Here is a 13,434-nt window from a genome sequence, read left to right on the forward strand (position 1 = left end):
TTGCAGAGAGTGGGGCCTGCTCCTTGTTGGCGGTGCATGGACTTCTCATTGCAGTGGCTTTTTCCTGTCTCAGAACACTGGCTCTAGGAGCTGGTTTCAGTAGTTTTGTGGGCAGCACGTGGGCTCAGCAGTGTGACACGCGGGCTGAGTTGTCCAGTGACGTGTGGGATCTTCCTGGACCAGGGATCAAACCCACGTCTCCTGCACTGGCAGGCAGATTCCTTACCACTGGACCGCCAGGGAAGTCCAGTAGTTAGTGATCTTATGTAAACATAAACTCAGAAATTCTGGGACGAATAATGTTACTCAGGTTTCATAGCTGAGCAGAAAAAAATGAGGGAATAAATGAATGCCTGACATGTGTACCGGAGAACACCTGTGGATACTCACCCCTGCCTTGATGTAAATGGGGACAAAGAACCACCCTAGAACGAGCAACAGCAGCAAGGCCTACAAGAAACCAAGGACAGAGTGGAAGTTAGAGAGGTTTGGCTCGTGGGCCTTTTCGCTTCACAACCTCCAAGTCTGAAAATAAAACGTTTGCTTCGATCCTGTCCCGCTCAGACAGTTATGATCCCAAGACAGCTGTGGGTCCATTTCTTCTGCTTCCATGATCCAGAGATCACCATTTCCTGGGGCTTAGGATGTGGCAAAGATATGTGGTGAAAAATGGACAGTTAGAGATCTGAGCCCAGCTGGACAACTAGAAGGTCATACAATCTTTACCAAAAGGAATTATTCTTAAGAAAAAATTTATTTAGCTGTGTCGAGTCTTCCTTGCAGCACATGGAATCTTTCTGTGTGGCGAGTGGGCTTGTTGCCCTGCAGCTTGTGGGATCTTAGTTCCCCCACCATGGATCGAACCCTTATCCCCTATAAAGGAAGGTGGATTCTTAACCACTAAGCCACCAGGGAAGTCCCCAGGAATTATTCTTGAATGTCAGGAATCATATAGAGTGACAAACCAATGAGAAATTTAGAGGCAGAAGAATATTCCCAGTACCCCCCAAGCCTTGCCAAATATAATGATGATAATAGTATAATCTTACATGAATATTAACGTTTATGAAAAAGTCTTCACTTCTATCATTCACGCTGTTCTCACAGCACCAGGTTAGGCAGCTGCGATAAGCACAGTTATTCTCCTGTTTTATGGAGGGGTAAACTGAACCTCACAGAGATGAAAGAAATCCAAGGTCACAGGCTAAGAGCCAGGCTCTCAGCAAGCTGATAATCACACTCCCTGGGGCCATAGGGCATTTTGTCCACGCTTCTGGAGGCTGGCTCCTTTCTCGACTCCATGGCACCATCAAAGCAAAACCCAGACCATAAGGCACACGTGGAGGCTGGGTCCATTCTGAGTCTCTGACACTACTAAAGTAATTATAGGGGCAAAATCTTCAATAGGGGCAGGGCACGGTTACTTGTGACGATGCAAGGTCCCTGGCTGAGTCTATCCAGGATAGTTTTAAATGTAAATAGTTTCAATGTAAAATGATCCAGGATCATCTTACAATGATCCAACTTTCTTCCACATAAGCATCTCCCTCTGACTGATAGGCATATACATGCACAAGCAAACACTAGAAAGGATAAGAGAATAGAACTGAAAACACCCAGTCAACTCAAGAAATGTTTATAGCATGTGCCCAGTCAAATGCTGAATGATGGGGTGGTGTGAGGGACACGAGAGGAGGTGGTCGCTTGTCCTTAAAGACCTTAGAGTCTAATTTAGAAGACACAGCTTGCACTGGTGAGATGGCAGTAGAGCAATTAGGAACTCAGTCACCAAGTCTTAGAGATTCTATATACTCCTCCAAATCAGTTACTCTTTACGATGCTGTCGCTTCCTTGGCCAATTTCTACTCCTCTGTCTGGCATCAGCCTCAGGAAGTTCCCTGGACATGGGCCTGGTCCCACCCACCATCTAGGATGGACGCCCCTTCTGCATCCAGCCATGCCCCTTCCGTTTCCTTCTGTTGAGATCTCTCAACGCTCCATGCATGCTTCTCTCCTTGTACTTTCTACACTGTAGCGAATGTTTATCTGTCTCTCCCACTGGGATGTAAGCTTTTCAAAGAAGGGGTCATTACTTGTACATTTTAAATTTTCTTGCTTCTAATTCAGACTGAATGTATAATACAGCTCGGGGCAGGGGGAGAGATAGAAATGAGAGCTAAAATGATCAAGGAGGTCAAGTAAAAGTGGGGTTAAATGATATAGAGATGACTTCCCTGGTGGGAATAATGGCTTTAGTGAAATCTCAGAGGTAGGGTATGGCCCAGGCAAAATGGGCCCACAGGGAAGGCCCTGAGGTTCAAGAAGAAGGAGAAATAGAAGTCAAACCAAAGAGGGGTTTGTCCTATGCAGAAAAGAAAAGTGCAAGTGAAAGTCGCTCAGCCGTGTCCAACTCTTTGCGACACCATGGACTGTACAGTCCATGGAATTCTCCAGGCCAAAATACTGGAGTGGGTAGCCTTTCCCTTCTCCAGGGGATCTTCCCAACCCAGAGATCGAACCCAGATCTGCATTGAACATGGATTATTTACCAGCTGAGCCACAAGGGAAGCCCAAGAACACTGGAGTGGGTAGCCCAGACAAACACACTAGAGTTTTGATTTAAAGGAAGAAGCCTGTGATGTCACTTACGTTCCATTCAAATGCTGCAATGGCAATTCCTGAAGCCGCTCCGGTCCCTGCCAGCCCCACAAAGTGGCCACTGCCGATGTTACTGGCGAAGAGAGAGGCGCCCATCTGGAATCCAAGGGAAGAGACTAGGGTCAGAGTTAAAAGTCCCAAATTAGACTTCCTGAAAGCAGGTAAATGTTGCAGTGTTTCCATTACTTTTCCATATGGCAGGAGTCAGCAAGCTTATAGCTTGGGGCCTGAATTTAGCCAGTCACCAGTTTTTGCACGGTTGGTATATAAGATTGTTTTCGTATTTTTGAATCATTTTTTGGCTGTGCTGGGTCTTTTCATTTTGGTGCACAGGCTTCCCTTGTTTCGGGGCATGGGCTCTAGAGTGGGCTCAGTAGTCGTGGCTTGTGGGCTTCTCTAGTTGTGGCACTCGAGCTTAGTTATCCTTTGGCATGTGGGATCTTAGTTCTCCAACTAGGATCAAACCTACGTCCCCTGCATTGGAAGGTGGTTTCTCAACCACTGGGCCACCAGGAAAGTCCCTGAATGGTTTTTTAAAAATTGAGAGAGCAGCATTGACATACATACATTCCCATGTGTAAGATAGATTGCTAGTGGGAACCTGCTGGATCGCACAGGGAGCTCAGCCTGGTGCTCTGGGAGGGGGGTTCCAGAGGGAGGGGGCTTATGTATACTTACGGATGATTCACATTGCCATACGGAGAAACTAATACAATATTGCAAACAGTTATCCTCCAATTAAAAATAAATTAAAAAAATATGAATCAGAGCTAAACCAGCTCTTTCCAAATGCCACACTATACCTTCTCTCATAATTGGTGATGTATTCTTATTTATTAGAACGACAGGGCTGAGCTCTGAGGCCAAGGGTTTAGGAAAAGAGACACCAGAGAGCAGGCAGGCAATGCACCTCAGACATGATCAGCACTCTACATGTTTTCTTGGCTTGTCCTTAAACATACACACTGGAAATTTATCGCCAGGAAGCTTTGACTCACTCACCGGCCACCAGGTCACATCTCGACCAGCCAGAAAGAAGCCTCCAACGGTACCCCGGTTGGTCCTCAGCATTGCCTGAGAGAAGGGAAGACATTTACGAGTCAAGCCACAGAAAGAGCCCCTGAGGTGCCCCTGAATCTCTGGCTAGGCTGCTGACAGACATGACCTTCTTTTCCAGCACTCCTAAAAAGAAACATTATCCTCAAAACTGTGATCCAGCACCAATTTTTCAAGGACTTCAAAATCACACTTTCATAGAAACCAAGGCACTTTAAGAAGTCATATTTCTCAACTTCTGTCCTAATTCCTCTGTTTATTTTCATTGATGAATACAATATGAGGTATCTATCCTTAAAGCTGTGCTTGGAAGGCAATTTGCAGCCTCCAGCTCATTGCTTAAAAGAGAGAATGAACGCAAATGACTTAAGCGTCCAAATCAACTAAGTTATTGATAGAAAGTGAGCAAAGGAAAATTAAATCAACGAGATAATAACACAACATCTTTATTCATGATGTCAGGTGCTGGAAATGCCAAATAGGATAGGTCTGCAGTCCCGCTCTTGGCCCTGTTCACACGACGGGCTTGTTAGAAGGATAAAGTTAATCAGTGGAAGCGTTGCTGACTCACACGTGAGAAAATGACTGCTTAGGGAGGGACAATGACGTCTGCGGCAGCTGATTGAACGTCCTCTCTGCTTTGTCACATGAGACTTCTCCCTCCCTCAGTCGTTTCCCCCAGCCTCAAGCCTGGAGTCCACTCTGAACATCCCACTAAGCTCCTACATACCCACAGTCCAACGGCCATCACCAACACGAAATAGATGACAATGACGGAGATGTCAGCAGCATTTTGTATACGCTCTGATGTCTCAGGAGGGCTGGGGGTCTCAGTCACAGCGCTGGGGCTTAGTGTGCTGGCCATGGTTGCAGGCACTGCTTTCCCCATCCCAGGGACAGCCCTTTTCTTATATGTGCTCTAGGTTAATGACCAGCCTCGGGCAAGTGGAGAGCACTATCAGAGCCATCTCCTGGGCAGGAGGACCTTTAAACCTTTCCTCTGAAGCTCTGAGACCCTGGCCCTCCAGCAGGCATGTTGGACTGGGTGGAGTGTGGGAAGGAGGGGTGAGAGATGAGAAACGGGGTGAAAATTGGAGGTGGAGAGAGGGTTGTTCATTATGTGGAAAGATGGTATCTGGGAAGGTGTTTTGATTCTAAAGCTTTGGTTCTACTCTAGGAGGTATGCTGAATAAATATCTCATTTAAAATCCTTAAAAAAAAAAAAAGATTTGAATAGTCTGGGTGAGGATTAGGGAGAGATGAAGGGGACAAAGAGAGGGCTAAGAAAGAGGTGAAGGGTCTAGAAAAGAATCAGGAGGACAAGGGGTGAGGGATCCTTGTAGAGCAGATAAGATTCCCAGCCAAGAAATTTTATCCCTTGAAAGTGAAGTTATTTTGTGTTTCCTAGTTTCCTCTATGTTTCTCTGGAACAGGTAATTTGAGTTAGGCTTTGTATTACACATCAGGACTGAGGCAGCCCATGCAAGAAGGGGAAGTGGCTCTACCAGAACTGCATTCAGAGGGGTCGGGGCAGGGGTGTGGAGTGGGTTGGGACAGAGGTTTTGGCAATGGGCATATCAACCTAAAAGTATGTGATAATGATTCTCAGGACTCATATAAAGATGTGGGATTGCTTGATCATACGATAGCTCTATTTTTAACTTTTTGAGGAACCTCCATACTGTTTGCCCTAATGACTATATCAGTTTATCCCCTACCAATGGTGTACAAGGGCTTCCCTAGTGGCTCAGTGGTAAAGAATCTGCCTGTCAAAGCAGGAAACATGGGTTTGATCCCTGGGTTAGGAAGATCCTCTGGAGGAGGAAATGGCAACCCACTCCAATATTCTTGCCTAGGAAATCCATGGACAGAGGCACCTGGCAGGCTACAGTCTATGGGGTCGCAAGAGAGTTGGACATGACTTAGCAACTAAACAACAGCAGCAATGGTGCATCTGCTGTCACTTCAGTCATGTCCGACTCTGTGAGACCCCATAGATGGCAGCCCATGAGGCTCCCCCGTCCCTGAGATTCTCCAGGCAAGAACACTGGAGTGGGTTGCCATTTCCTTCTCCAATGCATGAAAGTGAAAAGTGAAAGTGAAGTCGCTCAGTCGTGTCCGACTCTTAGCGACCCCATGGACTGGTAGGGACTGCCCTACCAGGCTCCTCCATCCATGGGATTTTCCAGGCAAAAGTACTGGAGTGGGGTGCCATTGCCTTCTCCAGCAATAGTACATAGGGGTTCCCTTTTCTCCAGATATTTGCCAGAACTTGTAAGTTCTAATCTTTTTTGATTTTTTTAATTAATTAATTTTTTATTGAAGGATAATTGCTTTACAGAATTTTGTTGTTTTCTGTCAAACCTCAACATGAATCAGCCATAGATAAACATGTATCCCTTCCCTCCTGAACCTCCCTCCCATCCCCTCCCCATCCCACCCCTCTAGGTTAACACAGAGGCCCCTGTCTGAGTTTCCTGAGCCATACAGCAAATTCCCATTGGCTATCTATTTTACATATGGTAATGTAAGTTTCCATGTTACTCTCTCCATACATCTCACCCTCTCCTCCTCTCTCCCCATGACCACAAGTTTATTCTCTATGTGTGTTTCTCCATTGCTTCCCTGTAAGTAAATTCTTCAGTGCCATTTTTCTAGATTCCGTATATAGGCATTAGAATATGATATTTATCTTTCTCTTTCTGACTGACTTTACTCTGTATAATAGGTTCTAGGTTCATCCACCTGTTTAGAACTGACTCAAATGTGTTCCTTTTTATGGCTGAGTAATATTCCATCGTGTATATGTACCACCACTTCTTATCCATTCATCTGTCAATGGATAGCCTTTTTGATTTAATAGTCATACTAACAAGAATGAGGTGATATCTCACTTTGGTGCTTATTTGCATTTACCAAATAATTAGTGATGTTGAACAGCTTTTCATATACTTTTTTTGGTAATTGGTATGTCTTCTGCCTCTTGAGAAATTTGTATGCAGGTCAGGAAGCAGCAGTTAGAACTGGACATGGAACAACAGACTGGTTCCAAGTAGGAAAAGGAGTTCGTCAAGGCTGTATATTGTCACCCTGTTTATTTAACTTATATGCAGAGTACATCATGAGAAACACTGGACTGGAAGAAACACAAACGAATCAAGATTGCCGGGAGAAATATCAATAACCTCAGATATGCAGATGACACCACCCTTATAGCAGAAAGTGAAGAGGAACTCAAAAGCCTCTTGATGAAAGTGCAAGTGGAGAGTGAAAAAGTTGGCTTAAAGCTCAACATTCGGAAAACGAAGATCATGGCATCCGGTCCCACCACTTCATGGGAAATAGTTGGGGAAACAGTGAAACAGTGTCAGACTTTATTTTTCTGGGCTCCAAAATCACTGCAGATGGTGACTGCAGCCATGAAATGAAAAGACGCTTACTCCTTGGAAGGAAAGTTATGACCAACCTAGATAGCATATTCAAAAGCAGAGACATTACTTTGCCAACAAAGGTCTGTCTAGTCAAGGCTATGGTTTTTCCTGTGGTCATGTATGGATGTGAGAGTTGGACTGTGAAGAAGGCTGAGTGCTGAAGAATTGATGCTTTTGAACTGTGGTGTTGGAGAAGACTCTTGAGAGTCCCTTGGACTGCAAGGAGGTCCAACCAGTCCATTCTGAAGGAGATCAGCCCTGGGGTTTCTTTGGAGGGAATGATGCTGAAGCTGAAACTCCAGCACTTTGGCCACCTCATGCAAAGAGTTGACTCATTGGAAAAGACTCGGATGCTGGGAGGGATTGGGGGCAGGAGGAGAAGGGGACGACAGAGGATGAGATGGCTGGATGGCATCACTGACTCGATGGACGTGAGTGAGTGAACTCCGGGAGTTGGTGATGGACAGGGAGGCCTGGCGTGCTGCGATTCATGGGGTTGCAAAGAGTTGGACACAACTGAGCGACTGATCTGATCTAATGTCTTCTCTGGAAAAAATTCTATTCAAGTCCTTGGCTATTTGAAAATCAGGTTATTTGGTTTTGCTTTTTTTTCTTTTAAAGCATTTACAAATATTTATCTGGCTGCACTGGATCTGGGTTGCAGCACTCAGGATCTTCGCCATGCTGGATGTTTCAGTGTGGTGCATGGACTCTCTAGTTGTGGCACACAGGCTCAAGAGTGCAAGGGCACAGCAGCTCCACTGCATGTGGGATCTTAGTTCCCTGACCAGGGATCAAACCTGCATCTCCATTGCAAGGCAGATTCTTAACCACTGAGCCACCAGGGAAGTCCCTAGTTTGGCTTTTGAGTTGATGAATGTTTGCAAACTGTAGATATTAACCCCTTACCAGATATATGGTTTGCAAATATTTTCTCCATTCTGTAGGTTGCCTTTTCATTTGTCGATTGATCTCTTTGCTGTGCAGAAAACTTTTAGTTTAATGTAGTCCCATTTACATTTATTTTTTTCTTTTCTTGCCTGAGTTTTTGATGTCATATCCAGGAAAGTTATTACTAACACCAAGGTCAAGGAAATTTCCCTCTATATTTTCTTCTAGAAACTTATAGTTTCAGGTCTTATATTTAAATCTTTAATCCATTTCAAGTTATTTATTTTCAGTGTTGAAAGATAGGGATCCAGTTTAATTCTTTGGCATATGGTATGCAGTTTCCCAGGATCACTTAAAGAGACTATCCTTTTTCATTGTGTTCTTGGCATCCTTGTCAAAGACTAATTGACCATTTTCTGGGGTCTATTTATGGGCTGTTGATTCTGGTCCATTGGCCAATGTATCTCTTTTTATCCCAATGTTATACTATTTTGATTACTATACATTTGTAATTTAGTTTGAAATCCCAGAGTGTCATGCCTCCAGTTTTGTTCTTCTTTCTCAAGATTTCTTTATCTATTTGAAAACTTTAGTGGCAGGATATTTTTTCCTATTTCTGTGAACAAATATCACTGATATTTTAATGGGGATTTCATTGAATCTCTAGATTGCTTTGGTAGTATGAGATTTTGACAATATTAATTCTTCCAGTCCATGAATGTGGGATATCTTCCCATTTATTTATATCTTCTTCAGTTATTTTCATCAAGGTTTTATAGTTTTCAGTATACAGATCTTTCACTTCCTTGGTTAAATTTATTACTATTTTATTCTTTTTGCTGCTATTGTAAATGAGATTATTTCATTTATCTATTTTTCAGGTAGTTAATTGTTGGTGTTTAAAAATGCAACTGATTTTTGTGTGTTGATTTTATATCCCACAACTTTACTGAATTTGTTTATTAGTTTGAATAACTTTTGTGTGTGTGTGTGTGTGTGTGGAGTTCTTAGGATTTCTTGCCTAATTGCTCTGGTTAGTACCTCCAGTACTATGTTGACTAGGAGTGGTGAGAGTGGGCACCCTTGTCTGATTCCTGATCTTAGAAGGAAAGCTTTCTGCTTTTCACCACTGAGTATGTTAGCTATGAGCTTGTCAGACATGGCTTTCGTTGGGTTGAGTTAAGTTCCTTCAGCACCTGTTTTGTTGAGAGTTTTTAATCATTAAAAGGTGTCAAATGCTTTTCCTGCATCTGTTTTCAGGTCTGTACCTGGGACCCCAGTCAGTGAGTCAATGACCTTGGCGTGGGCTCACCTTCTAAAAGTGCCCCTCCCTGGTCCTGGACTCCATCAGGGAGTCACACGATTCCCAAAAGCACGTTTGCCCATGGAGCCATACCGAATTTCTGTTGCTGAGGGGGAAGACTAGCTGGAGAGCTTCTGTTCCATCGTCTTGCTGATGTCACCTCATGAACCCCGTACCATTTTAAAGATGACTTTTTCTTGATGGAACATTTGCTTGATTGCCGTCAACTTTTCACTGTTTTCCAGAGCTCAGACAGCATTCTGCTTTGTTTGTTTTGATGTTTCTGTTGGGGAATGAAATCTTGCAATATCTTAGGCCACCATTTTGCTGGCCATTTCATGATTATAGTGGAGTTCTGTAGACTGAGGCATCTCATCAGGTCATTACTATCACCCCCCACACCCTCCCAGAAACCCTATCCTGGGTAAAGTATCCGTCCTTTCCTTTGCAACATCTGTCAGCATTTCTGACCATTTAAACGCAGGTCAAGAAGTAACACAGATGAAATAAAAGCCTCAGTAGGAACCAAGAGGGAAATCAAATGGGCCCCCCATACAGGAAAATAGGAGTACAGCTAAGTTAACTAAATATTAAAAAAAAAAAAAAAAGCTCATCAAACTGCACACTTTAATTAATCACTTTATTTATTTATTTAAAAATAGTTTTTTGTTTTTTTTTTTTTTGTCTTGAAGCATGTGGAATCTTAGTTTCCAGACCAGGAATCAAACCCATGCCCCCTGCTAGCGGGATGGACCCTTAACCACTGGGCCACCATAGAAGTTGCAAGTTAACTAAACTTTGAGCATAAAAGATGGATCTCACTAGGAAAAAAGATAAACTTTGACCTTAGAGTAAAGTAAGAAAATGTCGCTTTTTAGAGACCGGTGCACCTGTCTAAAACCTTCATACAGCATGCGGGAAAGGATTTGGAAAGCTCATGTTTATAACTTTCCTTCACCAAATAAATAAACCCACCAAGCAGCAGGTCTCCTTTGGATCATTTTTCTTTCTGAGTAAGGAATTTCTCTTGGGCATCACGTTGTCTTCCACCTACAGGCCTGGAGTTTTTGCCTTCTGGGCTCCTACCTCATCCTGTGCGCAGGACGGAGGCTCAAGGTGCCACATCCTGGCCTTCTGAAGCCCTTGCTTCTCGAAGCTGTTTGGCTTCAGCCTCTCTAGTTCCTGCAGCCGTGCACTCACATTCTCTCATCTCAGGCCCAGGGGGAGGGAGGAGGAGGAGTCTGGAAACCAGGATACCTCAGAGACCTGTGAGTCTACAGTTCCTGAACATTGACCAGTCTGAAAAATTAATAAAGGAACTTTGTTACTTTATTACCCTAGAAGAGAAGCGAGTTCTCCTGCCTTCTCTGGGAGATCTATATAGAAGAGTTGGCTTGACAGTTGTGTTTGTTTGGGGCTTCCCTGGTGGGCTGGTGGTAAAGAATCCTCCTGCCAGTGCAGAAAACCTGGGTACGATCCTTGGTCCGGGAAAATCCCACGTGCTGAGGAGCAACTGAGCCCGTGCGCTACAACTACGAAGCCTGTGCTCTAAAGCCTGGGAGCTGCAACTACTGAGCCCACTCACTGCAGCTACTGAAGCCTGGCCACCCGAGAGGCCATGCTCCACAAGAGCAGCCACCACAGTGGGAAGCCCGTGCACGGCAACTAGAGAGTAGCCCCCTCTCTCTGCAACTAGAGGAAAGCCCGTGCAATGATGAAGACCAGCACAGCCAAAAGTAAATAAACAAATCAAACGATTAAAAGCCCTGCATTTGCATGTAGGGGTCTAGGTTGGTCCTTGGGAATGGTTCCCTCCACCCCCTGCGTCCTCACCTCACTGCCGCAGTCACAATGCCTCTGTCTGCTACCTGTCACATAAAGCACCCCTCCCTCCCCCCATACAGGCCTCTCTTGTTCCTTTCTTTATCTGCCTAGGCTTTCCCCCCCTTACCACCACCATCAGCAAATGGCACACAACGCAGACTTCTGCCACCTCCTGGGTGTCCCTTGACCTTAACTGCAGCAGAGGCTTTATGCTTTCTATTTCCTCTCCTTAAAACATTCTTTCTGCTAACTTGTTAGAACTAGAACAAGTTCCTCCTCCTTTGGGAGACCAAACAGAGTCATGTAAAGTCATATAAAGAGTCATGTATTTATTGTTGCAACATTAAGGCCAGGACATTGCTTGATCTGTTGGAGTCATGAAAATGATGTGAGCTGCAGTGTCTCATTATTGCTGTTCAGTTGCTAAGTCGTATCTGACTGTTTGCTACCCCATGGACTGCAGCATGGCAGGCTCCCCTGTCCTTCACTATCTCCTGGAGTTTGCTCAGATTTATGTCCATTAAGTTGGTGATGCTACCCAACCATCTCATCCTATGCTGTCCTCTTCTCCTTTGGCCTACAATCTTTCTCAGCATCAGGGTCTGAAGGTGGCTCTTAGCATTAGGTGGCCAAAGTTTTGGAGCTTCAGCATCAGTAACATCCTTAACAAGAGGTCCCAGGATTACCAGCTCTGTGGGTAGAGGGAGTTCAACTTGAACCAGCAGGGGGTGCTGTGGAACTAATCGTGTATACTCTGCTTTTAGCTGCTCCCAGCTGGACAAACCCCAAGCCTGAGGGCAGGAGACTTTTGCTCCCCACTGGGGACTTTGCAACTGTGTCCCCATGAGGAGGGACATCAGTCATAGGTGATGATCTATGAATTATTCAGCAGAAGACTGGGAGCCATACTCAATTTTTCTTGAGATTTATTGTTCTAAAATAAATAGCTTGGTTCTGTGGTCTTCTGTGGTGCAGAATTTTATTTCTTTGGATCCCCAAGGGCATCATTATTGGATAGTATTATATATATAATACAATATATAATTTACATTATACCATATCATATTATATATGATATACAATTTATAATATGTAGTCTGTGGTGACTCCATGGACAGTACTGTCCATGGAATTCTCCAAGCAAAAATACTGGAGTGGGTAGCCGTTCTTTTCTCCAGGGTATCTTCCCAACCCAGGGACTGAACCCAGGTCTCCACATTGCAGGTGGATTCTTTACCATCTGAGCCACTAGGAAAGTGGCTATGAAAGTGAAAGTGATAATTTTTATGCATATATTAAAAATTTTAATTTATTTAGTTAGTTATTTCTGGCTGTGCTGGATCTTCGTGGCTGCGCCTGGGTTTTCTCTAGTTGTGGAGAGCAAGGGCTACTCTCTAGCTGGGCTGCCCGGGCTTCTTATCGCAATGGCTTCCTGTGTTGGGGAGCACAGTTTCTTCGGTGAGCAGGCTCAGTAGTGGTTCATGGGGTTAATTGCTTTGCGGCATGTGGAGTCTTCCTGCATCAGAGGTTGAATGTCCCTCTATTGGCAAGCAGATTCTTAACCACTGGACCACCAGAGAAGCCCAGTATACTAGAACATAATAGGGGTCTCAGCCTGATTCTCTGGCTCCAGGTCAGGCAGGTGGCCTCCCTGACCATCTCTGGGCTCCAAACTGAGGAGGAGGAGGCTGGTTAATCCTGCTAAGCCTGGAACAGCAGTCTGAGCTCACACAGTGCTTCAGGCCAGGGGGGAATTGAGACACAAACCCTGAGCTCCCCAAGCCTCACCAGTCACCTGGGGAAACTCACAGAGCACTGTTTAACTGGCCCATGAAAAGACAAGAGGTGAGTTCCTACTGACAAGAGTGTGTGTTATTCAGGAGCATTGAAAATAATGAGTAAAAGTGACTGGACCTACACAATTGGTAAGTGTATACTTATCGTTGTGAATATATTTGCAGCAACTTAAAGTTATATACATTTACACAGAGTAAAAATTGGTAAAAAGGAATACAAGGTTTAACTAAGGGGATAGACTTATTTCCAGATTTTTCTTTTCTGTTCCAATGGGAGATGCTGGAGTCACGTGCTCAGAGGGTCCACCTCTCTAACCTTGAGTGGCCATTCACCAAGATCATCAGTCGCCTTCTTCCTGCCCTTGGCCTGACAGCTCACTCCAGGGATCTTTCTTTCTCTCTGCCATGAAGACCACCTGACAGCCTACGGATCCAAACCTAGGCATCAGATTGCTTGAGGCTTCTTTGGCCCAAC

At 44.5% G+C, this 13,434-nt stretch overlaps 1 protein-coding gene across 1 annotated transcript in view; it reads right to left on the reverse strand.

Moving 5' to 3' along the window:
- LOC147355799 (solute carrier family 5 member 4-like) overlaps positions 1-4,579 on the reverse strand; it is a 28,276-nt gene extending 23,697 nt beyond the window's left edge. Inside the window, 4 exon segments of the mRNA XM_086346154.1 lie at positions 391-450; positions 2,650-2,754; positions 3,661-3,732; positions 4,445-4,579. Of these exon segments, the coding sequence (XP_086202280.1) occupies positions 391-450; positions 2,650-2,754; positions 3,661-3,732; positions 4,445-4,579 (372 nt within the window).
- Between the last annotated feature and the right edge of the window lie 8,855 nt (positions 4,580-13,434).

The sequence above is a fragment of the Bos grunniens genome, chromosome 17 (genome assembly GCF_055505025.1).
Source record: "Bos grunniens cultivar Pamir isolate PY7600 chromosome 17, Bosgru_T2T1.0, whole genome shotgun sequence".
Lineage (NCBI taxonomy): Eukaryota > Metazoa > Chordata > Mammalia > Artiodactyla > Bovidae > Bos > Bos grunniens.